We start from the raw sequence: 26,710 nt of genomic DNA, 5'->3' as shown, positions 1-26,710 counted from the left end.
GGATAACGTAAGAAAATATACACGAAAAAGAGTTGAATATCCGGCTCGAAGGACCACGGTGGACGGGGTTGTAGGGCCTGTACAGAATAAATAAAAGAATTAAGCACAATAATGCCTTTATTAATTTTATATGGTTTGGTAATGAGTACGCGCGATTGGTATGGTGATCGAACGCGAACTAATGTAATAACATGTACTAAAATGTCGCGTGTCCGCGTAAAATGCTGTAATAATAATGTTCAGTTATTGATGCAACTGGTCCTAATTAAATACTTATTATAAAAAAACACACAAAAAATATAAATGGTGATATTTTAGTAAAAGAATTATCCATTTTAATAAGATATGGATTGACACGACAATTACTAAAACTAGGTATACCACATAATTAATTTTATTTCTATCTTTTAGGTGTTAATAAGTTTACAAGAAAGATTTTAAGACCGCACACAATACCAAATAATGAAGTTTTAGACTTATTATCTAGAGTACCAGATGACGAAACTTTGGTAAGTATTGAAATAGGTATTTTTTAACCAAAGTAACCATAATAAATGCCTATAAATTAAAGTCTGACTCTTAAATGCTTTTAAGAATTTGATTTTGCCTGGAAGAGATTGATGTGCAGCAATAAGGCTGCCTATTTGAACAAATGACGCCATCTCGTTAAATTTTTTTATTATTAACTTTATTTTTATAAATATTAAGTCTAACTCTATCTTTTTTGTGCTTGAAATAAGAATACTAGAATTGGCAAGCATTCGATTGAGAAATTTTTGAAAAAAAAAACAATCACTAGTCGAAACGAGAAACGATCGATTTTTCTCTTAAAATGTCTTAAATTAATTAAATTTCTTATTCTTAATAATATTTTTTACAGTTGGACGTTCGAGAACTAAAACCTCACCCACCGAGCGAGCGACGTGACGCGAAACGGAAACACAAAGCTTCGTAACATTCGATAAAGATTCGTCAACGAATCAAACAATACATGGAATCTCTAGAAAATTAATAAAAAACATTTTTTTCGAATTTTTGTACAAAAAATGTTAATCTTCTAATTTTAAAATCCCAAAGCAACTAAACGCAACAGATGCACAAAGATAATAATTATGAACTGTAAAGATATTTGATTGTTGGTTTGTTGTTCTAGACCGGGAGATAGTACAGATCCAATAATTTATGTCACTATCTCCCGGTCTACTTGGCGGATATTAAAAATAAACTTACCGTTACAATCTTTATTATAGATATGTTACTTTTTACAAATTTCGGTAAATTTTCGATTGCAAATACAATTTTATTGGCGGAGCACAGATAAACCAAAATAAAATTATTCTAATTATTTTTTATTAAATTTGAAATCTTTGGCTATATAAAAGTTGGTTGGATTAGTGATCTTAATTCTTTGGGTTTTTACATTTTTGTATGAAATATTAAAAATTTAACCCTTAGAAGTAAATAGTACCTGGTGGAATCGTCCAAAAGTGATGTAAGTAAAATTAGATCTTGGAGATCGTTCAAATAGCATAATAATGACTGATTATATTAGCATTTTTATCCTATATGTTTTTTAAATATTAATCCCGTTGTTTAAAGAAATAATAGAATATTAGAACGATGGTTAAAACAACAATATCATCTAGACATACTAAGTAATTGTAAATCTATATATTATCTTCTATATCTCAATTGTTATCGTAAATTCTCGATTATTGATGTAAATTATAGTCTTTCCTATGTGTATAAATAAATTTGATTATATTTTTAACTCTTTACCATGCGTCTCTTCATATATTTGTATTTGATGGAAGTCAAAGATCAAATCTATTGATTCCGTAATATATTTTCATTTTTAAATAGCGCATAGAAATTTATTTACGTATCTGTGATTGAATCCTCGTTATTTTAGAATTAAATCGTTCTCATTCAATTATGGCAACACTAAGGTTTATAAATAATATTATATGAAGCTTAAAAATCTTCCATTAAATTTTTGTATTGTTTATCAAATTAGATTTGCCGCTAGACGCTTCTATATTCCTTTAGATTTAAAGACATAATAGTATTATCGAAATTGAATAAAAATTTATTATCATCTTTCTCAAAATGATAATTAATTTCTGCAGTTCAGTTCATGCGTTACAATATTTTGACATTATTTTTATTTTCGATTCTAATAATATAAAGTTATATTAAAACATAGATAGTATAAGACTGAGACCAATCTCATAAATTTATTACAAAACTTACATCATATTATAATAGACATTGTTGACTTTATTTAAAAACTCTTTGTCAGTTTTATTAATCAATTTACTATTAATGCATTTAAAATTAAAGTAATAAATAAGATATTATCACAAAAAGCATTTTGGACGTTTTTAAAACTAGATAATATAATATATCAAGTAGACACCATTAAAGCTATAAATGTTTAATCTTGCCTAGCTATTATTTATTTTCATAAAAATTTACTCTAGTCACAAAAATTATTTTCACCTTGGAAACATTGAGTTACTATGTACTACGTACTAGAGAGGACATCGCTACTACACTATTTGTTACACGAGTTAGAGCCAATTGTCTCAAACCATTTTTTTTGTTACATTGATTGGTTTTAATTTATAAGTAATAAGAGGCAGAATATCTATAAAGTGTATGACTCACTAACCGCCCCGCGCCGCGCATAGATTTTGTTCGTGGTGTCCTCTCTATACGTAATAATACCTCAATGCTTTGAAATAATTATTTTCTTTCGATAAAATTATGCACAATTTCAAGCACTCTTTCATAATAATGCACATATATGCACAAGAAAACTCGCTGTAGTATATATTAATTGAAATTGTGATATTTAACGCAATTATAAGCTTAGATTGTTATATTGTCGATTTAGTATAAGATTTGTAACTTATTATTTTATGACAATTTCTTCTATATCTATAAATCTTGTATAAAACTCTCTATAATTATAAGTAATTGTATTGATTGGAAAATGTACCTACATTTAATGTTTCACATTCATCATCACCATTAATAATTATAAAATTGTATTCATTTTCTTTGAAATACTTGTGAAAATAAATGCAAAAAATATTTATTTGACTTGACTTCATATCTGTGTCTAAATATATTTTTCTCGTTGAAAACTTTCTAACTATAAGTATACAATATTATAAATAATTTGTGTCGTTTAAAAAATGAGAATACTATTATTATTAATGTAAGAAACACAAGTGATCAATGTTAACGCTTTTCATATTTTAAAAAATAAAATGAGTTATAAAAGTTTATACCTAAATTGTTTTATTCCTCAACCTTTTAATAATAAATATTCCCATAGACGCCTAGAAACCGAGTACACGCAAGAAAAAGTAGGTAGTCTACAATTGGAATCTCTACCTATCAGTAATAATACTGAAAAGTGGAAAGTTTAATAGAGTGCCAAAGATGAAAGAATAGTAAATATTATGATAACAGGGGCCAAAATAAGACATGTAAAAGATCTGGATTGCACGGAACAGATTCAAAACGGAAATATATAAAAATTATACAGTTTATAAAATGTAATATCATGCGTAAATATCTGTTATTTTCCTTATTCTGGTCATAAATGTGAGTGATCGGCTGTGGGCTTTACATACCTAGGCAAAGCACGAGCTACCTATAAAGGCCTCATATCTTGGATAATTACTATCGTATCAAATTACAGTGAAACTTGGTTAAGTGGGACCTGGATAAGTGAGAAACCTTCATAACTGGAACTCATGCTGAGGTCCCAACACTTTGGCACTGAATTACCTCTATTAGTGGGACGAGGTAAACCTCTAGATCTGGGATTTGTTCTTTCGATTTATCATCATAGTTACCTCTATAACTGAGACAGCGAGTAAATTTTATATGCATAAACCTCTGTAACTGAGATAACATTGTTTGTTTACTCATTCTTATTCAACCCACAAATTCCACACGTAATTCCAAGTACGTAAGTACAAATTTTTAGCTTCAATTACCTTCAGTTTTAGTTTCGCTTTACTACCATACAGATGTTTATTTGAAAAATGTCAAAACGAAAGCTACAATCGTTATCACCCCTCTGTAAATGAGGCAGATATTTATTTATACCTGTATATCTTATACACTGGGTAAGTGGAATACCTCTATAAGTGAAACGACATTGCAGGTCCCTTGAAGTCTCACTTAACCAGGTTTCACTGTATCTACCTACTGACGCATTAGCACACTGACAATTTTTGGTATATTATTTAACTAAACAGTACCTATCAAAAATTGTATCGAATTAATGCTGCGGCTATAAAGCTTGGTGTGCATAGGCTAAATTAATGGAAAATTTTATACTGGCAATATTATTGTCTATGACTTTACTCTTTGACTTTGTCAAATCTGTCATTTCATACATTCATTGTCTGTCAATGAGTCGTGGCCGTGGTTAGCCGATTGAAGTGCCAAAAAGAATTCAACTCACCCCAGACCGATATTTTTAACCAAAATGGGTTCCAAATTGCAAGAGTACAAAGACACGATAGAACGCAGCTTAAATGACAAAAGCAAGCCATGGACGAAATATTTCGAATTAGCGGAACAGAAATCTGGCGTGAACAGGGTTTATATCTTTATCGGTGGGTAACTTTTTTGAACGTTTATTTATAACTTTAGCGGTGGTTTTGACGTTTGTTTTAAATTGCAGGCTTGGTGGCGTTCACCGGTTTATATTTAGTGTTCGGATTTGGAGCTGAATTAATATGCAATTCCATTGGTTTCGTGTACCCGGCGTATATGTCTATGAAAGCTTTGGAGTCGCCCCAGAAGGACGATGATACAAAATGGTTGACGTATTGGGTGGTGTACGCGGTGTTCTCGATAGTGGAGTACTTTTCCGACTTCATTGTTGGCTGGTTCCCGCTATATTGGCTAATTAAGGTGAGTTCTTTTCAAGGTTACTTGTGTACTCCTTGTGGGAGGTAATTAGTTTAATGTAATATTATATATATTATGTATTATACATATTTTACGTACCAAAAACCTCCCTAAATATTTCTAAAGTATTTCTTGTTACTATGCTTTAAAATTGACATTAATAATTTATGCATTTGTAGATTTTATCTAATCTATTTATTTCCATTAAATATATTTATTTATCACAATTCTAATTTGCAATTGTAATAAGCAGTAATAAAATCTTATCAAAGCAATCACAGATGAGTCGCTTTATACCTGTTGTTAACTTCACAAGAGTAACATCAAGTATTATGCAATATAAAGTTTAATATTGAGAACAAATCATTGTTTTAAACATTTTACCATTTAACTACTATGATAATAATATTATAATACTATAAATCAGAATGTGTTTTGTTTGATTATTGTTTGTATGATAATTTTTATCTACAAACTATGTTTATTTGCATTACACTATATAAAGTGTGTGTTTTACAATGTTTTTATTGTATTACTACAAAACAATTATTATTAACCCATTGACCACCGAGCGGCCCGATCGGGCCGAGACACAATACATTTTCTATTGTGTCTGTGATCCGAGGACTGACGGATTAATTACTGTAACTATGTATTTTTTCATTGTTCATCTATCATTCATGTCTATTAACATCAATACAAACTTATGAGTATATAAAAAAATAATAGGTTAATAGCAAATATAGAAGATTGGCATTTCTACTGCATTTGATGATTTTTAATATGTATTTTTTTATATTTCCTAAACTTAATTACAAATTGATATACATTCCCATTGTATAATGATACTCATAAAATTGTCATCAAAAACACATTTGATATTCTAAAGATTTATGAGAGATATGTCTTGAATAAATAAATAAATTCAAATAGGTACATATATGTATTTATTTCTTGGACAAATGTTTTTATTCATAGGTGAAAGAAATTTAAACTAGCCTTCAAAAATATTAATATGTACTAGAAGCTTACAAGCTATTGAATTAGACCATGATAAAAAATTTACAAAGTTCATACTTAATATTAAAAATTAAAAAATATGTTTTGGAAATTTTCTCCCAACAAGGGTGTATTCACAATTCCTTATAACAGATAAGGGTTGAGTCATATTACCGCAAGTTCAACTTGGACTTTGAACAATATTACTAAATGTTTCCATATAAAATAAAATTAATGAATAACTTGCTAATTAGTAACTGTAAATTCCTTGTTCTTGATCATGCATATTTTACCATTATTATTGAAATTCCTTTAATATTTTGTATCCTTTTAAGGCTCCATATTAAAAAAAAAACAATTTACTTTATTATTCAGTCAGAACACTGTATCCATTTTATATTATAACAAAGTTCATATTAAGATATTCTATAATACAGACAAAAATATATAGAGATTGCAAAATAATGTAACCTTTTAATTTAATTAAGTTGGTATTCCATAGCATTTTTATGCTTGTAATATTCAACGAAAATACAAAATTACATTATGTTCAAGCTAATAAATGTGTATTATCTTATCTCATATCTGAATGTCACTAGTCCAATCTCATGAGGGTATTGACTCATGTTTTAGTTGTATTAGTTTTCTATAGTAATGCTTGATTTCTGACTTTTTCAACACTAAATAACTACTGCTATTCTTTTGAGATAGGGAAGTTTTTGTAATTTTACCCTGCCCGTTGGTTACATACCAACATCCACTCCATCCACTTTGGATGGACTTATTTGATTGATGGACTTCATTGGATTGATGACAATACAATAATTTCCTGAGGTATTTTTAAAACCATATCAATAACTAGCTTTCCGCCTGCGGCTTCGCCCGCGTTTTCAAAGAAAAACCCGCATAGTTCCCGTTCCCGTGGGATTTCCGGGATAAAACCTACCCTATGTTACTCGTGGATAATGTAGCTTTCGAATGGTGAAAGAATTTTTAAAATCGGTCCAGTAGTTTATGAGCCTATTCATTACAATCAAACAAACAAACAAACAAAGTTTTCCTCTTTATAATATTAGTGTAGATTACTTATTATTTGGAGTCTGGATTATATTGCAATTAATAAGCTGAATCCTTTGATTGAATTGAGTTTAAATGAAATATAATTATAATACTTATTGAAACATTAAACGAAAATATTTTTAACTCTCTCTGCATTTCTTTTTATGTTGCAACTTTACCATTATTCATTCAAACATTATCTCTATATATAGTTTAGTATTTGATAAGAATATAGGTAACTCCGCTTCTGTTATCAAACTATGTTTACTTATTTTATATGCATCTATATATAAATAACAGCAATCAGTAGTGAGAATTATAATCACAAGTTGTGTATTATTACTACCTTTAAGCCCACGGCTTCGCCTGCTCTCTCTAGAACATAATAAACTATATACTAAAACTTTCCTCTTGAATCACTCTATCTATTAAAAAACCGCATCAAAATCGGTTGCGTAGTTTTAAAGGTTAAACACATATTTTAAGGACATAGGGAAAGAAAAAGCGACTTTGTTTTATACAGAATCAAACATAAATTCAGAAAGTATAAACATATTGTAGCATCATTATAGATTTAAAATAAAATAGAATGTGTATACATATTTAAATAATAGGTAGCTTTTTGTCTTTATATTTATAGCAATATTGCATAAGTATTAACAAATACATGTATTTTTATCAATTTTATATATTTCATAGTGCAAGTTTAGCATAAGTGGATAAGTCTGAACACTAGACTAGAAGATTAGTCTATAGATAAAATGTCTCACATGTCTGGGAGTATTTTCTACATCTTAATTTTTAAAATGAATCATATTACTGTCTTATGCATATTATATACAAAGCATAATATGAAGTAAATGATATATTAGAATCATTTTATTAGTAGAATTACAAAGATAACATAAAATTGTGGAATCTTTAAAGAACTTGTATATTATCTACTAGCTGTGCCCCGCCGTTCTACCTGCATTACTTCGCTCCCATTGGTCTTAGCGTGTTAATATATGGCCAATAGCCTTCCTCGATAAATAGGCTATCTAACACAGAAATAATTTTTCAAATTGGACCAGTAGTTCCTGAGATTAGCGCAATCAAACAAACAAACTCTTCAGCTTTATAATATTGGTATACATAAGGGTATAGATTCAATTATTTGTCACACTACAATGGCTTTTGTTTCCACCTGACTGCACAATCATACATGTATAATGTATTTAAGAAATTCAATACTGTTTCAGTTCAATTCTTAAATATTTGGTTACATGCAGTAATTCAAAAATTGTAATATAATATGTTGCATTGGTATTGCGAAATATGCTTAATGATAGGAAATAAATAGGTTATACTTTACTTGATTTTAAACAGTCTAGAGTAGATTACGTGTTTTTTTTTTATTTTTAATTTTTGCTTGATTGATAAATGCACACACAAACAAACAAGCATACAAACTTACATTTAAAAATCAACATAGACTATTGATTCTAATAAATTCAGTAAAAACTTGCTTATCTAAACTACTAAACTATTACAGCTAACCATTATATGAAAATAACTTTACCTAGTTAAGATAATCAAAATTACCAGACCCATTATGAAAACAAACAGTCATCAAAGGGCCCATTAAAATACCCGCCCTCAAATAAAAAGCTATGTACATTATGTATGGTAAAATTTTCCAACACAATAGCAGTGTTTTTATTTACAAGCAAAGCAAGGTCGTATATATATGAGTCACTCCTTCATTACTAGTTACCTACATTACGATACTTCATTATCTGTGCTGTGATATAATGAAAGTTGAAATTGTGTACTTGTATGACCTTATCTGATACATTTTTAAATGTTACAATATGACCTCTGCTTATTACTTAACTGACTAGATAACGTCGATGTGATTTCGATCGGGTTATTTATGCTTTTATTCATTTAGATTAAAACTTAAATATTAAAATTACCCTTACACCCTTTCTAGTATATATGTACTAGCTACGTACTCACTGCGACTTCACTCGTAGTATTAAAAATAGCCTATATAGCTATAATAATCTATAGGCACACCATAAATCATCTAATGCTCCTCAATAATTTAAGCTTATGTAATATTAAAGTGTACATACCTACGTTATTGTGCAAAACATTACGTCGATCGTATTGTGATGTCATGTATAGTAATTAGTACATAAGAAACTGATTTACATCCTTAGTTGAAAATACTAGTTATTCATAAAAGCATTACCATACCGTCTACACTAAATTGCGTCTTATTTGTTTAAAAATGAATCTTTATTAAAGCATGATTGTTGTTGATGTTGTTGCTTGTTAGAAGAGCTAAAATTCATTAATACTTAATATTAGTAGCATAAAAAATATGGTCCGGGAGCCAGCAGCAGATTTTATGACCAAGTTCCTCTCAAGCGGTAATTAGTAAAATGCATCAAAGTATAGTATTATGAAGCCTCGTGAACGTCAGCTGGAGCTCGGTTGGGGGGAACAGCGGTTGTAGCCTCCCGTATCAGCTGACGGTTTTTCCACCAAGATACAGCCAGCTGACATATATATTTATCCACAGTTACATATAAGCTATCATCAGGTAAATTTTTGTTTGAGAGGAAATAACGGAAAATAATTTTTTCTTTAAAATTAACTTTCATGTTCGAGACACCAGCTGACGTATAATACACCATGTTGTAACCAGCTGACTATTTTTTTTCGTTGAGATATTGGGTTAGCTACAATTTGACAAATTTTTAGCTGAGAGGAAATGAATGAATGAATGTATTTTTTTTCCTATGTGCGTGGGAGGCTACAACCGCTCACCCCCCCAACCGAGCGCCAGCTGACGTTCACGAGGCTTTATAATACTATACTCTCATGCGTCTGACGAATTATCTCTTGAGAGGAAATAGTTAACCAAATTTGCACCTGGCTCCCTAACCAATACATTTTCAATTCGTATTTTGGTATTCACTGTAAATGACCTAGTAATTATATATATAGCACAACCAACCTACATTGTATGTCATTATGAACATGGTTTGCATCATATACTAATTGACTATGTAATTATGTTTAGCTTGTGACTTATAGTATGTAGAAAAAAATATGTGTTTATAAAATACCTCATTAGTCTGCCTTCTTAAAAACGATATTTTATTTTATATACTGATTCCGTTGCCTTTGTAAAGTTACTTTTAGAATAAGGCAAGTAAAAATTTTTTTTTTATATTTTGCCGGTATTTAACAATTACTCATAATCCAATAACATATATACAATCAATCAATATAATATAATCAAATAACAGTCCTCATAAGAATTGTAATGTCCTCACTGAACAAATATTATGTACTAAATTACAAAAAATCTTTTTATAGTACACAGGCTATGTTAGGTTATAAGATGAAATAAAGATTTTTTATTATTTATAGTAACTAGAACGAAAGAGAATTATTGCCAAAAATGTGATCTCTTCCAGGCATATCTTAATAGTATATTTAAAACTAGCGACCCGCCCCGGCTTCGCACGGGTGCAATGCTGATACAAAATACACTACAGAAAAACTGTGAACGTTGTACCTATATAAAATTAAAAACATAGCGGCCCGCTCGACTCGCCCGATAGCCGGGCGGCGCGGCCGGCCGGTACCGCCGCAAACGCTACGTCCCGCAATTTTTAAATCTGTAATATCTTCGAAAATATTCACTTAAATCATACGGTGTAAAGGGCCATATAGATCTATATTAAATGAACAATGTATTCAAGGTATTTAATTGGTTAAGGATTAATGCTGTATTGGTTAAAATCGCATCGAAAATTAGCCATTATTTGTCGTAAAAAGTAAATGACAAAAAAAAGTTATTGTGGGTTATCCATAAGAGATAGACATATACCATCGCGGACTTTTCTGTAGACCTTTTCAATGTGTATAGTACTTAGTACATTATTTTGATAAAACTCGTAGGGTTCAGCCTGCGTTTGCAATGTAAGCGGAAAAAATGTAAAAATTTACGACATCACATTAGAAACCTCAAAAATAACAGTACTTCTCCACTATTTAATGGATGTTATTATACATATAAACCTTCCTCTTGAATCACTCTATCTATTAAAAAAAACCGCATCAAAATCCGTTGCGTAGTTTCAAAGATTTAAGCGTACAAAGGGACATAGGGACATAGGGACAGGGAAAGCGACTTTGTTTTATACTATGTAGTGATTTGTATGCCAGCACAATGAAGTGTAAATAAATAAATAAATAAATAAATAAATCTCGTGTCACAATATTTGTCCTCAATGGACTCCTAAACCACTTAACCGATTATAATAAAATTCGCACACCATGTGTAGTACGATCCAACTTGAGAGATAGGATAGTATAAACATGTAGATACCCGGGCCACAGATTAGAGAATAGTTACTTCGTAACAGATACATCACTCCCATACAAAAGCTAAAATACCTACGCTATATTTACCTACAAAATGCGCCGCAACTCGGCTGCAGTAAGAAATGTACTCTACGAACACGCATCGAGAAGCGAGTTTCCCGCGCACGCCGCGTGATTGCGTCATCAAACGAAAACTTTAGGGTTGTACCGAGCGCGTAAATTAAACACAGAGTTGCTGAAACACTTAATTGTTTATTGTTAATTATATTTGTTACATTATACAATAAAAAAATGAAATCTTATTGATAGTAGTTGTTTCCTTCGGTTTCACCCGCGTGGACCCGCTATATGTGTCTCCTGGATAAAAAGTAGCCTGGTAGGTTTGTTCCTGTTTAGGCAATTGGAAAAAAGACAATTCCTTGTTATTCACTCTTGAACTCCGACACCCGTCCACATCGCAAAATCCGGGCATCTTGGTAGCGAGCGCGGGAAACGTGACGCGGGTGCGCAGTCTCGCGTGTGCCAACCAACTGCCGCTTGGGTCGGTACCGACCTACTGTGCGGTAGGCGCTTATAGCGCGACCTTGAGCGAGTGACGGAGGCCTGCCCGGGCGAAGCCGGGACGGACCACTAGTAGGCTAAGTAATCCTCAAAGAAAAATCTATTAATTACAGTGCATCTTCATCATATGGTGCTACCTGCCAACAGAGTACAACGGTTCCCTGATAATATACCACCGCATCATTCGTCCATACTACCAGAAACATCACAACCGTATTGACGACATGGCCGCTTCAGGTGAGAATTGGTGCAAAATTGACGAATAAATGGTGAAAGGCATGCATGTCTAATATGTTAGGTGTTCCCATAGTTTTGTATTATCTGTTATACAGAGTGTCCCGTCGTCGGTGTATTATAACAGATTTCTCATCACTAAGTAAAATTTGATATTTTTGGTTTTATGGTAACAAATATAAATTTATAAAGAATTGAGAAAATTCGATCACGATCTGGTTCGTGTCCCGTCTCGTGATCGATATTTTTCTATTCTTTATAAATTTATATCCATCACTTAGTAGTTGGCACTATGCTATAAGCATAAGCTAAATTCTAAATTATGTGCGTGTGTGGTAAGGCAAAGGTTAGGGTTGTACACATAGAGTTACAGAATTAATCTAAATAGTGAAAAAAAATGACTTGGGGATTTTATTAATATTTTTTTAAGCAACATATGAATAAGTTCCATTGAGCATAGTACACCGACGATGGGACACCCTGTATAATGTTAAGGAAGATTTGATACAAGACTTATTGTGAAAGAAAGAATTTTTTAACAATTCTCAAAGGATACTCAATTTTAAGCGGTACTTAAAAGTACTATGCTATAACTATACGCTATGCCACTTTTAGAGATAGAGGACATAGCAGTGAGTTTAATCCATCAGGCCCCGGAATCACAGACACAATAGAAAATCTATTGTGCGATCGGGCCGTTCGGGGCTCAATGGGTTAAATTGAGATTTCAATGAAATAATTATTAAGTAAAATTATTGAGTGTTTAGTTAGGGAACAACCTAACGTTTTAGACAAATGTTATCTAAATTTACATGATATCTATTTTATTTTTTTTTACAATCTATATGGAAAAAACGTCACAGAATGTTGCCACTATGAAATTCAATCTCCCAACCCGTCACATGATCGCATATTATTTATTTTTAGATATTTTGAAAAATATTGTGAAGGATGCCAATAAGAGTATCGATAAAACTGTTAAATCGTTCAACAAAGCGCTTTCAGATCTGCATAAAGACTAAAAGGTTATAAGAGTAAGGTAAACGCATGGGAAGGGATAGCTTGCGCTTACGCTTTTTGTGATGGATAGTGAGGCTAAATGTACAGGAATTATATTTAAACGTTTATGAATTAGATGGAATGAAGTAGGAGAAAAGTGAGGAGGGTAGCCAAGTTTTAATTCAATAAAAATAGAATTTATTGCACGAAGTTTTTTTTTTACAGGTAGTACTTTGTTTATAAATTCCACAGACTATATTCTAGTGACATACATATTTTTAAGGTAGGCAAGTATTTCAAATATAATTTGAAATACGGTTGATTGTTTAAATCTATTCATTTTTTAATTGTTTAATGCTACAAATTCTGGCTTCAGGAATACTTAAAAACTGACAATGCTATGTATGGTAAAATATGGCATATCAAAGGTTAGGGCTGTACACAAAGAGTTTCAGAATTAATCTTTGAAAAAATATGATTTGGGGTTTTTTTTTAAGTAATGTTTTCCTACAACTAAACTAACTAACTAAACTATAAGTTCCATATTACCATGTCCATGAATATTGAATCTATGGACATTGAATTCGAATAACTTTTGCAAATATGTTTATTACTAATATATCCCTCAATTAAAACTTGGCTACTCGTTTAGATTTTTTTTTAAATATTCATAGTTTAAACTTTAAATAAAACATATCGCACAATAGAAATTAATGACTTTATAGGTTTAGCTTAGGTATATTATTAAGGGACGGTTTAGTTGCACCAGAACTAGAGTCTGCTTCTGTGCTAATCACACTCCATTCTAAAAAACAATTCATTATTCAATTCAATAAAAAAATAACATAAATTGTATAGTTATAACCCATATTTGTAAATATGCACTTCATAAAACACATTCGCTACCATGTTTATAACATTATTACAATAGAAATAAACTATTGATATCCAAATATTTGTTCCACAAATATCTCTTTAAATTATAACCTTATATCACCAACTTTTTTTTCAATTGGCAACATTTTCAAATCATTTTATTCTAAAGATCCCATCAGTATCCAAGAGTTGGTGCAAGGTGCGAATAGGAAGATAAATTCGTCTATGAAAAAATTGGGCTAGATTGTTTGTTTCATGTCATGTACGTTATTTTTTTTAATTTTTACTAGATATCGCGTAGTACCGGGAAACTTTTGAACTTAGAGTATTTTTTTTTAATTGGCACCTTGTAGGTTGTATATTTTTTTAAATTTCTTGTATTTTTTTTTATTCCTGTTGTGTTGCCCTTTGCACGATTAAATCTCCCGCTCCCTTATTTTAGGTAAACAAGAGTAGAGCCGTAATCTGCACTGAAGTAAGTAATACCAAATTTAATTGGCAATGCTTTCAGTGTACCGCCTAAATGATTTGGTAAATGTGTGTGTCAGATGTTATTGTTGCCATATTTGTAAGGGTAAATGTTATTTGATTGAATTTGTGCATAGTTTTATTCGTGAATGCATTGTTTGAAGATACTGTGTGTGTCCGGTAATTTTTGTGTAGTTAATAAGGCAGATTCTAAATTATTGTATCAGCGATCTATGCTAAAAATCTCTTGTTTAAATTGAATTCATGATGATGGGATTGTAGTGACAAAGTCAAATATTATAATCTCAAAGAAATACATTTACCAAATCAGACATTCAAAGTAGATACCGAAATAGTCTTATTAGATAAATAGTAATTAGATAATGATTAGTGTGAGGCTACTAAGTGTATGTGCAAACAAAATGTTAGGCGTGCTTTGTATGAATTTAAATAAAAAGAAACATATCGAAACTGTTATGATTATTATAAAAAAATTGTTTGATTTAAGCCAAAAACTAACATATTTTTTGCACATATAAGTATTAAAAAAAATAGTCCAAACACAATATGCTTTTATTAAATATTAAAGCGAAGCTGTGTCGGCATGCTTTTTATTAATGTATTCAATGTTATATGTATTGTACTGTAGTTAGAATAAGTTAAAATCCATTTTTTGTATGAAATTAATAATATTAATATGTTAATTATAATAATAATTACTTGCACGAACTTCTGGACAACTTTTCCTGGTTTTTATTTCTATTAAAAATAACAAGAATAAACACAAGCAATTTATTTAATAATTTAACCAAGATCAGACAAATTCTGCACCGCCTTAAATAAAACAAAATTATTAATGACTTTATGACATAAATACTTATTAACTAATATTTATTTTTTTTCAGCTTCTCGCCTGGTAGCTGATGTTGTAAGGAAGAACAACTAGATTATGTAATTTGTATATCGGAGGAAAAGTACTAAACACCAAATACACTTTTGAACGCTTGCGACACTTGCCGTCACAAAAAAATACCACAGATAACTTAGTACATCGAAATAAGTGATCTACTAATAAAATATTTTTCTACAATCTCGCAATTTCTTATTTATTGGGTATCTGGGTAGGCTTAAAGGTTCGGTAACATCTGTATTCATTAAGTTTTGTATTACTTCGACTGTCTTAGTATAAAATCGTTAGTGTATCGCTTTCTGACTTGATCTTTTTAAAATCCTAGCATAAGTGACCTCGATTTTTTCCTAGTTTTTCTTCTTAAGACCCCAAGGCAATGAATTTCCTGTTTTCTTTTATTGTATAACTATATAAGTAGCTCAAGGAATGTTAGTATTTTCGTATTGTTAAGTTTGAATAAAAGACCATGTTTTTTTAGTTTTTGTGGTTTTCGCACAGATTATAATATGCTTTAAGTGTCGCCAATTATAGAGCATTTAAGTGTGAACATTTTTGGTATATAATGGTAACTCTTTCGATAAATCGTGTAGTTTTTTCTACGCTTGTAATGCAAATTCATATTGTGTGCCTTGTATCGGGCTGCTAAATAATATTCACGCAAGGTATTATTATTATTGTCATTTTTTCACGCAAATAAAAAGGAATTCATTGTATTTTGTTGTTTTATTTCCTACTAACATATAACATAATCTTCATAACAGAGTTTAATGGTGTTTTTATTTATACCCTCAACAGATAAAATCTAAGTTACTCTTGCTCTTGACTAACTATACATGTATAGAAGTACAGATATAAAATTATTTCTTTTAAAAGTAGTTACTGTTTTATGAATTTTGAAATAATATTAATACTTATATTATAAAGCTGAAGAATTTGTTTGAACGCGCTAATCTCAGGAATTACTGATCAGATTTGAAAAATTCTTTCGATAATAGATAGCCCATTCATCTCGCTAAGACCAACAGCAGCGGAGCACTGCGGGTAAAACCGTGGAGCACAGCTAGTTAACTAATATTTTATAGATAACTACACTCCTACACCAATATTACATAGTTTTATTGTGTTTGAAAAAGCTCCAAGTGTACTTGGACAGGCTGTTTTATTTTGTTCATCTAGGTCAGTGAGAATGAGTGGCTTCAATAAAGTTGAAAGTATAAGGACAGATTGAAACACAAATAATAATCTACAATTTTATTAACTAATATAAAAACTACACAACTTAAATCTATGAACTTTTAGCAGCTTCTTCTGCTTCCTTTATTATTCTTTCTTTTTCTGCTTTCCTATTTCTCCAGGCAGTCATATATGTTCTTGGGTGGATTGGGAAGAATCCTGCTAAACCTGAAAATATAAAGAAAATGTTATAAATTATTACACATTATTATTTTAAGTTAATTCCTCTGGTAAGTAAAGTATATAGATTTTATTTATTTAGACTTATTTAGTAGTATTATAAACATAATTTAGGCGACTTTCTGTTCTATAGATACATAATATGGTTCAATCCCATACATTATCTTATCTATACTAATATGTAATATAAAGCTAGAGTTTGTTTGAACACGCTTATCTGAGGAATTATTGGACAAAAAATAATTCAATATTTATATGTATTCATAATGGATACTCATTAACTACATACCAAATTTTACAAACCTTTTGTCATTAGAAAGCCATTTTATTACCTTACATATAATAATTACCAGCAGATATTCTAATCTAAATGGCATGGCATTTAAATCTTAATAAAACATACACCATTCTTTTCTTTACTAGTAAAAAACTACCTATCCAGTACATATTATATTAGTGGTAGTAAAATAAACATACCTAACAACTCAGCAACAGGGGGAGTAACATGAGCCCCTTGTCCCATCCAGTACTTTATTCTTTCCAAATTTAGCGCTACAAGCTTCTCATTATGAATATTTGGCATGGGGTCGTATGAACCCAGCTGTTCGATAACTGGCTGACTGTTGAGACGTTTACGCTGGAATAAAAATAAAAAATGTTAATATGAGAAAATTTGTATGATAGGAATTCAACATATTTGAGTGTTATGGAGCATTGGTAAGAGTGTAAAATATACTACTTATGTTATTATAAACTGTAGAAACAGTGCTAAGACGAACAAGTTTTTGGGAAATCATAACACAAACCGAGTATTTATTGACATTGAATCCATGTAATACTGCAGAATAAATTTATAATTGACTATAGTCTATACTGGAAGAAGGCAGTTGTGTTTATCTAATTCTACACTTATTGATACAAATTTTCAAGTTTTTGTGAGTTTAATAAATTATTCATTGTTGCCTACTTATAAATTCTAAGTATTAATTTATTTATGATCTTCGTAAACTGACTAAATGCAGAAGTAAATACCTGAGTGACCGAAATATGGAAAAACGGTCTATTTGTGCATCCTTGACGGATTAAACGAATGGATTTGGCAGCTAAGGCGTAGTATTTGCCCGTTCCACTAGCTGGGGGCAGAGGCATGGCTTTTTTATATTATACTTTTGAAAAATAGGACAAATTAAATGAATTTCCACGAATAACCTAAAATCTGAGCCTAAAATTGTCATGAATTCATAACATTGTCAAATGTCAAACGTCAGATGTCACAAAGAAGCGAATGTCAAATTACTGAATACGTCGTGCATACAAGGCTTTTTGTTAAGAAACCTATTATTTTACAATTAAATTAAGTGAAAATTTATAAAGTCATCGTGTTATAGAATAATTAGCTTTCCGGCCGCATATTCGCTCAGTTATACTACTTTTTCTACGGCAGCTTCATCTTTCTTAGCAATAAGTGGCCGTATAGTACCCAAAATATTTAATCAAGGTAAAGGTAAAGGAAGGCGATAAAACGTAAGAAATAGGATGACTTTCCCAAAATTTATATAAGTTATTTTCTACTGCCAAACAACACAAAAAACATAGATTGGTGAGTAGTTATTTCAAAAAGGGAGATTATATTTTTATACAACTTGTCGTGACAGTAACATAAAGGCAAAAGCTAATAACTTGATTGACTAATGTATAGTAAGTTTTTAATGCGATGAATTTGAAGTTATATCAAGCTTGCAAATAGACATAGACATAGACATAGACATAGACACACATTTATTTACAAACATAACACACAATAACACACACAACAACAGACAAAACACAGAACATTACAAATAAACAAAATAAAAAATAAGAAATAAAAAAAGAAAAATAAACTAGGATGCAATTAATTAACTTAAACAAAAGAAAAAATAAAAATAAAAAACAATAAATAGTTGTAATTATGTGTTATGGCTGTAAAATGGTCCTGGCTCAGCATATGTCATGGGTCATTTGACTCATGACGCTGTTGATTCTGCCAGGACCCAGAAGGCAGATGGTAATAAGAGGAAACAATAAAAAAAACAAAGTAAACTAATTAAAACTAATATTATGTAATATACCATCGAGATAGTATGTACTTATGTAATATACGTGATATATGATTTTTATTGTATAAAGAGTCAAGATGTAAAAAAGAAGAAAGTAAGTGCATACATAATATATATAAATATGAAATTATATGAATAAGAACAGGATAGATAGTAAATAAACATTAGTAAGAACAACAGGTAACATGAATAAATGAAAGCTACGTGAGAAATAAATCATAATAAAGGGGGAAGCAATAATAGGTACAAATGCTGCTTAAGAGGGAAGGGAACTCTGAAGTGATAAGAGATATTTTTTGAAGGCACGTCGGAAGCTAAATTTAGACTGTAGACATTTTATGGGAGGTGGTATATTGTTCCAGCATTTGGTAGCAGAGTATCTGAAGCTCCCACGAAATGCTGCAGTTCTGTGTGCCGGGACTGACAATTCCTTGGTTACACCCCTGACCTCATTTCTGCTTGTTTGACTTCGCCACAACAGTTTAGAATACAGATACTCGGGCGCTTTATTCTTTACTATGTCAAACATCATACAGGCCAGAAAAAGATTTTGCCGGTTCTTAATTCTCAGGTGGTTGAGAGAATTGATGAAAGGAGTAACGTGGCTGCGATGTGGTATGCTTAAGCAGAAACGAGTACAGGCATTCTGTAACCTTTGGATAAGTCGCTGAGAACGTTCCAAGAGGCAAGGACCGTATACGGCCACACAATAGTTCAGCTTGGATAAAATGATTGCCTCACAAAGTCGAATACGCAGATCGACACTGAGGAACTCTCGAATTCTATAAATTGTCTTGAGGCGGAAAAAGCAATTGCTCACTATTTCCGTAACATGCTTCTCGAAATTAAGGCCACCATCGAAAACAACTCCTAAGTTACGTGCAACAGTGACTTGCTCAAGTGGAGACGAATCAATTGTAAGGGAAGGACTGTACTTAGAAACGTAAGAAATCTGCTTTTTAGTACCAGTTATTAAAAATTTTGACTTGGATGGATTAAGGCACAAAGAATTCCGCATTGACCATTCCGAGATTCGTTGAAGGTCATCATTAATACTCTGAATGCAGTCTTGAACACAAAAACGGTTGATAGGGAGATATAATTGCAAGTCATCTGCATATAGATGGTAATTACACTGTTTTAAACAATTTGTTATGTCCGCTGAGTACAAAATGAATAACAAAGGCCCCAAAATTGACCCCTGCGGAACTCCTCTTGTGACAGGATATAAGGCTGAAAAAACATTAGACCCATCAGATTTAGAAAGAACTACTTGTTGGTAGCGGTCATAAATATAAGAATTGAACCAAATGCATCTTTAAGATAGATAGACGTACGATATAATAAAACAAAATAAAACACACATCGCAGCATAAAATTATATTTTTTTTTTATTATCAATATGAATATATAATTTATTTATTGTATATTTTCTTCTTTTGAGACTCTATGTAATATACAAACCTATAGTATTGAGTTTAAAGATGCAGCCTACACGCCTATAATTCATGAATTATCTATACTTAATATTATAAAGCTGAAGAGTTTGTTTGTTTGTTTGAACGTGCTAATCTCAGGAACTACTGGTCCGATTTGAAAAATTCTTTCGGTTTTAGATAGTATAATTACGCTAAGAGTTGGTCTTAGGTTTTAGGAGCGGAGCCGCAAAGCGCAGTTACTTGTAAATAAATCTTAAATTATTTTATCGCTATGCTAAAAAGGACTATATTATTATTCACAATTTTCCTAACTATGTCACACAAACACTCCATTCGACTCTAAATTGTCAGTCCTTACATTTTAACTTCAAAACTAAACAATACAATGTAGTGCCGAGACGGCATCTCAACAACTAGTTAAACATTTTCACAACTATAAAGCTCATATCTCACAACGAGCTTTAAAATCGTGAAATGTGTGTCATGAACCTCATAAAAGGAACAATATTTTTCAACATCCAGTCATTAGGGCGGAAAGCCCCGAGTTTAAAGTTAGGGCTGTTACAACCTTTGTTATGTGCGTGTAGGTAATTTATGTAAACTACTTTAATTGTTACATCGTGATTCGACAACCCTTTTAACGATTTTTCCTTTACATACCCGTGTTGTATACGAAATCGCTGTTTTTAGATTTTGACTTGTGATTTATTGTAATTATATGCTTGAAATTTCTATTCTATTGCTATTAAAAGTTTGAGCACTATTGTTGTGAAACGAATAATAATTCTTGTACTGTGTAAACTGTAAATACATTTAGTAATTATTGTTGAAAATTATACAATTAATCTTACTTTTTACACCTACGCGTTTAATAATAAAATAAACTTCCCACTGTCAGTCACGGAGTCAGAACAAAAATGTCTACCCACTACCAAGCTCTACAAATTTAAAAACTTTAAAGTGCAAACCCTAGTTCGCATGGACTCGTACTTTTTGCAATAATTTGCATTTTCATTCATAGTTCGCGGCTGCATTAATTTGAATTTATTAACTTTTATTACCCCCTTATTATTCACTCATCTTCGTTTCGCAATAATTAAATTTTACTATATTAATTAATAAGATGAAGTCATGATGAATAAAGAAGACAATATGATAATAAGGACTAGAAGTCTAGATGCACTTTTCGGCCTAACTATGGGAACTAACATGGCCTTTTATAGTGACGGTGAATAAAATGATATTTCTCATAAATGTAAAGATCCTCTTACACATTTGGATACCATTAGGAATAGAGATTCCAATAAAGTAGTTCCTACTAAAATTATTAACGTGAAAGTATACGCTTGTAATTTCCGTGTTCACACTACGTGTTTGATGAATAGCACAGAGGTAGAACATTCCCTGAAGAAGGACATAGGCCTCATTTTTTCGAGAAAACAAAACTTGACACACATTGTCCATTATAAATCTCTCGCCGTTCCTTTTTTAAGGTTTAAAAGATTGCTCTGGACATCTAATGAAGCTCTATCGTCAGTTCTACTTTCAGCTCATAATTAAATGATTTGAATGATAAGACACATGTACCTTTAGGCTTTACCTTAATAATATATTGAATATACCTACGTTTAATACCTATAACAACTACCCTTATCTAAGAATTAATGTTAGAAAGATAGAGCAATATTCGTTACTGTTTTTTTCTCTTAGATACATTTAATATTTATTTCTACTCTACGAAGTTTCGAAGTTTTAGTCACCAGCAGAACTGAAGTTTTCAGCATAATAGAAGCAGATCGGAGCTTGCATTTTTAGAGGATCTTAGCAGTTTACACGAAGCGCACGCGCATCTCTACAAATATTATAATTTTGCGTATGTAACAAATATACAACGATTATAAATATTGTTATGATATCGAAAAAATAAATATCCTATTATACATAAATTATATCGTCACACTTCACAATTTTAATATGTATTAAAATTGACTTAATTACTATTTTGAAAAGAGATGGTTAATGATGTTCAAATTCTCTTTTAATCATGTGTTATATATTTGTTAATTCTTTGTAAAGCGAAGAAAATATGAAGGCAAAGAAAGTACTACTAGTTGCCAAAGCTTTTGGCACTTTTCAGTAGCTCCCGTCTACATTCGTAGCTAGTGTCGTAGCCTGCTACGAGTTGTACTACGATTTTAATAAGTAGTACATGTAGCTTATACTATTTTTTTATAATTGAATTTTTTTATTGTATGCCAACGGGCATGGGTTATTAATGACATTTTCGTAAATATAAGGTTAATTAATTATTGTTAAATGGTTTTATTGCTTAAGGCTTTGCGTTTTGGTTATATACTTTGTAACTACTAATATTAATTTTCTTTTATTTCACAACCATTAGAAATATAATACGAATACAATATTACTTGTTTATCAGAAAATAAAACAAGATCATCAAGATCCATAAGACAAACAGCAATTTATTTTATTTTATACGCATTATCCTATATCCAATAGGTATAATATAATACTCGACTTAGTGATACTTGAGGGTTTATGAGCAAAGTTTCAGTCTCAGAATACTTACGCTTTATAAAATATAAAAATACATAGTCAAGTCATAAGACGCTACATAAGGAATGTAACCATAAGGCTGACGTTTAAGTACCTACACTTAAACAAACTGCTAAGACTAAATTATTTAATCAAGCTCGCCCTAAAAACCTGAAGGATTTTAGGATAACGTCCAATCTACACTGGTGTTCCAGAGTACTAGCAGCGCTTATAACCGACATAGCGACGACCTTACGGTAGACAGAGACAGAACTACGTTTCACTTGAAGTGCGAACGGTATAGTACATTTAAGTGGGTCACAGAATAAGAGACTTAGCAAAATTTGGTATAAAGCGCTACAGCGCTGCTTGTGTCGCTCGGGAAAATGGGAATCTGAAAACCGGGTCTATTAATAGAACGAGTGACATATTTAAAAATGGAATGATTTTAAATATATAACCGTTATAGAACGGATTTTGAAATTTATTAAAATAGAATAAGGAAGGGATCTACTACAAAATTAGACGTAGGTGGAAATTAAATTCTGTTTTTGACAATATAAAAATTAATGGATGATGAATGAAAGATGGTTTATAGGCTAAAAAAATATTTTATATTGTCATATCATTCAGATTGCATTAAATGTAAGAATTTATTATTACATTATTTTTATATAAACAATATTATATATTATAGTTACTAGGCGGTTTACGTTAATGGCTATATAATAATAGATAAGAAATGAAGAACTTATTTTATAATTAATTGATTAGGCAATGGACGTGCCCGGAGCTCTATCAAAACTGTAAACCCTGAACCTCAAGTAGTTTCAGTATATCACTAAAATGTAGCCGTAACCGTCGACTACACCATTAAACTCGTAAATTACCATACATCAAAACACGAACGCATCCCGTACTCACACCAATTATAGATTAAAATCAGGAAAACAGCGACGACAGCGCTGCAAACGCCGACGCGCATGCGCCCCGCGTCACGATCGATGCTCCGGGCGTCCCGTCCAGTGTTCTCGCGCTCGCCGGCCAGTCCAGTGCACAATGAGTTCGAATTGAGGCGGGAAACACGTCAAACTGTATCTCCGCGAGTACGCCGGCGACGAGGAGCGGCCGCAGTGCCGAGAGGATTGGCGCCGGCAGGACTGGTCGGGCGCGAGGGGCCGCCTCCCGCAGGTGGACCGCAGCCCGTCCCGCCGCAGCCCTTACCTCGCGCGCGATGACGAGCCCTCCCCGGCCCCGGACGAGCGCGGCCGCTCGGCCTCCGCCGGCGCCCACCACCGGGCCCGGCCGCGGCCGCTGCGCTACCAGTCGCTGGAGCGGGACTACGACCGCTCCTACGCCCCCCCGCCGCCCCCGGAAGATGACTACTACCGACGCGAACCGCCCCCTCTATTCCTTGGAGAACTGCAATCACAAAATTCCGACCTGCAGCGGGAGCTGGGCAACCTCAAGAAGGAGCTGGAACTGACCAACCAGAAGCTGGGCTCCAGCATGCACAGCATAAAGACGTTCTGGAGCCCAGAACTGAAGAAGGAGCGGGCGCTGCGGAAGGAGGAGAGCGCTAAATACAGCCTTATAAACGACCAACTTAAACTGCTCAATCAGGAGAATCAGGTCAGTAGATTTCTCAGTAAAGCGAGCGGGGGTTGTGTGTGGCAACATTTGTTGCACGGATAATGTAGAGTAGGCGATAATAAGCCTTTTTCAGTTAGGATTTTGTGTGAAATCATACAATGCATAGTATTTGTCGGGTTATACGCCTGCCATTCGGCTTCGGCCGCTATACGCATGCTTGAAAACTCCTTCCATTGATGTCACGCTGATAGGTCAATGGGAGTACCTCTCGAGGTGGCCCAATTACGATATTTTAGCTTTAAAATCGATGAAGCGTGAACATTATGGGATCTACGATATCGATAAATCGATTTGTGTAATCAAAATCGATTACTTTATGATTTTTTATTTACCATATCCTATTCCTTATTCTTATCTGAACCTATTATTTAAAAAGGTGTGGCTTTATATAAATCTGGGAAATACCTATTTTGAAAAAAAAAAGATATAATAAAATGTCCTAGACACTTCTTATAGATACTTATACAATATACATAGTTAATCATTTAATGATGCTCATACATAATAATAATTAATTAACATTACCATAATTACTTGACTATCAATACAAAGAAAATCCTTTTTCATACTTAAATTAAAATGTAATTGATGTCATATTTCATTGAACCTGCCTTACTCTACACCTACGAAGTTTTGCTAAAAGTATAGCACTTTTTGAGAAGGTAGATAATATAAAATTATATTTAAATAAAGACACAAGATATGGCGTAGGTGTACCAAATTACATTTCATTTATTTATGAAAATGAATTAGTTAAGTTTATGATTATTTTTGTCTCAAAGTCCTTATTCTTATATATAAAAATGAATCGCAAAATGTGTTGGTAAGCGCATAACTCGAGAACGGCTGAACCGATTTCGATAATTCTTTTTTTATTATATTCCTTGAAGTACGAGGATGGTTCTTATGTAGAGAAAACGTAAATATTATGTACCACGGGCGAAGCCGGGGCGGACCGCTAGTTAATATTAAAATTAAATGTTTCTCTCTATCTCTCCTTTATTACATATTCGTAGATACTAAATTGGGTTATATTTTAGAGCAATTAGTCAAAGGCAATGTCTAATAAACTTTCATATTAATTGGTTAAATTCTAAACTCGATATCAATTATATTATAGACTTAGACCTTTTTCATACATAACCCTGAAAATTTAATCTGCGAAATATAATAATATTTCGTAATAAAAAATATAACCACTACAGACCATAAGGATTCGACCCAATACGAAAGTTCAACGACATTTCAAATAAAAACTACGAGTACAAGAACTACGCCTTGAAATATTCACGTTATGAAAATTCCACGGCAGGTATTGAGTGCAAAACATTAATTACTAAATGTTGAAGGCTCTTGAAGTTCGCTGAATGAATTCGCGAAATTGCTGACGTGCTTTGCCGTGCACATTTTTAAAGTTCTGTAGACTATAACTATAGGAGATAGTTATGAGGCGTGGTTTCGCTTGCGTTCAATAAAATTGTGATAAAAATTTACAAGTATTGGTATTAGTTTATAATAATTATCTGTTACTGTATTACATTATTTATTCAATAATTAATTATTTTGCTTTTAAAATATTATAATAAACAAACTAGATTTTTGTATGCACGCAGGTGATGAAATTTCTTTGGTTTACTTTACCTGTTTTGTCGTAGAATATGAAAAAATCGTATCGCTGTAAAGAAAACCCTACCTAAAAAAAATGTTAAATATTTGAAAAAAAAAACAATTTAGTAACATTCAAATTATGAGTACATATTCCAGTTTGGACTTTGAATAAAAAAAGTAAATATACATTTATTATTCTCAATGTATTTCGATTGTTAATCAAATATGTACTAGTTAAATAAAATTATCGAATATCACACAAAGACGAGCCTATATTAAAGTGCACTTCATATGATCATTAAGACCAATAAAATGATACAATCAGTCACCATACCATACAGAAAGTCAATGCCTTGTACTATAATGAGATCACTGTTACGTAACGATAGGTAATATAATATAATGTACATACATATTGTATATTAGGTATTGAACATACGTCAGCGATATACCTACGTTTATAGCTTGGGTACAATGTGCTTATACAAACTCAATTTTGAATGTAAATT

At 31.8% G+C, this 26,710-nt stretch overlaps 4 protein-coding genes across 14 annotated transcripts in view; 3 read left to right on the top strand and 1 right to left on the bottom strand.

Moving 5' to 3' along the window:
* The window catches only part of Mctp (multiple C2 domain and transmembrane region protein), a 58,439-nt gene extending 55,169 nt beyond the window's left edge, over positions 1-3,270 (top strand). For 3 of the 5 annotated variants that reach the window (XM_089709490.1, XM_089709488.1, XM_089709489.1), the window contains 2 exons: positions 412-509; positions 881-3,269. In XM_089709490.1, the coding sequence (XP_089565616.1) occupies positions 412-509; positions 881-955 (173 nt within the window). In that variant the 3' untranslated portion in view covers positions 956-3,269. Of the gene's footprint in view, positions 1-411; positions 510-880 lie in introns of all 5 variants that reach the window. The other 2 variants (XM_089709486.1, XM_089709487.1) reach the window with 1 other exon arrangement.
* Positions 3,271-4,414: 1,144 nt separating this feature from the next.
* On the top strand, positions 4,415-16,149 carry ReepB (Receptor expression enhancing protein B). 4 transcript variants are annotated; one of them, XR_016317453.1, is made up of 6 exons: positions 4,415-4,643; positions 4,712-4,944; positions 12,063-12,186; positions 13,111-13,222; positions 14,501-14,533; positions 15,432-16,149. XR_016317453.1 is itself a non-coding variant. In XM_089709604.1 (5 exons), exons 1-4 carry the CDS (start codon positions 4,514-4,516, stop codon positions 14,512-14,514), a joined length of 501 nt encoding a protein of 166 aa, XP_089565730.1. In that variant the 5' UTR covers positions 4,415-4,513; the 3' UTR covers positions 14,515-14,533; positions 15,432-16,149. The 4 variants fall into 4 exon arrangements, 3 of the variants coding, with proteins under 3 accessions (XP_089565730.1, XP_089565728.1, XP_089565729.1); XM_089709604.1 differs by lacking the exon at positions 13,111-13,222; XM_089709602.1 differs by lacking the exon at positions 14,501-14,533.
* A 523-nt stretch (positions 16,150-16,672) lies between these two features.
* mRpS16 (mitochondrial ribosomal protein S16) lies at positions 16,673-18,060 on the bottom strand. The gene is made up of 3 exons (XM_089709434.1): positions 17,882-18,060; positions 17,327-17,486; positions 16,673-16,837 (listed from the first exon to the last, which is right to left on the bottom strand). The coding sequence occupies exons 1-3, from the start codon at positions 17,996-17,998 to the stop codon at positions 16,722-16,724; spliced, it is 393 nt and encodes a 130-aa protein (XP_089565560.1). The 5' UTR covers positions 17,999-18,060; the 3' UTR covers positions 16,673-16,721.
* A 5,961-nt stretch (positions 18,061-24,021) lies between these two features.
* The window catches only part of brp (ELKS/RAB6-interacting/CAST family member bruchpilot), a 44,776-nt gene continuing 42,087 nt past the window's right edge, over positions 24,022-26,710 (top strand). For 2 of the 4 annotated variants that reach the window (XM_089709460.1, XM_089709462.1), the window contains exon 1: positions 24,022-24,572. In XM_089709460.1, the coding sequence (XP_089565586.1) occupies positions 24,450-24,572 (123 nt within the window). In that variant the 5' untranslated portion in view covers positions 24,022-24,449. The remainder of the gene's footprint in view (positions 24,573-26,710) is intronic. The other 2 variants (XM_089709459.1, XM_089709461.1) reach the window with 1 other exon arrangement.

Source organism: Colias philodice, chromosome 22 (genome assembly GCF_061535455.1).
Source record: "Colias philodice isolate Cphi_HAF_F1 chromosome 22, ilColPhil1 Martin Lab GWU primary, whole genome shotgun sequence".
NCBI lineage: Eukaryota > Metazoa > Arthropoda > Insecta > Lepidoptera > Pieridae > Colias > Colias philodice.
This window is presented reverse-complemented; position numbering and strand designations above follow the sequence as displayed.

Coding starts and splice junctions, on each gene's coding strand:
- ReepB (XM_089709602.1), top strand. CDS start 4,514: ATGGGTTCCAAATTGCAAGAGTACAAAGACACGATAGAACGCAGCTTA. Junction 4,644..4,711: donor CAGGGTTTATATCTTTATCG/GTGGGTAACTTT, acceptor TTTAAATTGCAG/GCTTGGTGGCGTTCACCGGT. Junction 12,187..13,110: donor TGACGACATGGCCGCTTCAG/GTGAGAATTGGT, acceptor ATTTATTTTTAG/ATATTTTGAAAAATATTGTG.
- mRpS16 (XM_089709434.1), bottom strand. CDS start 17,998: ATGCCTCTGCCCCCAGCTAGTGGAACGGGCAAATACTACGCCTTAGCT. Junction 17,487..17,881: donor TCCATATTTCGGTCACTCAG/GTATTTACTTCT, acceptor TTTTTATTCCAG/CGTAAACGTCTCAACAGTCA. Junction 16,838..17,326: donor CCCTGTTGCTGAGTTGTTAG/GTATGTTTATTT, acceptor TTATATTTTCAG/GTTTAGCAGGATTCTTCCCA.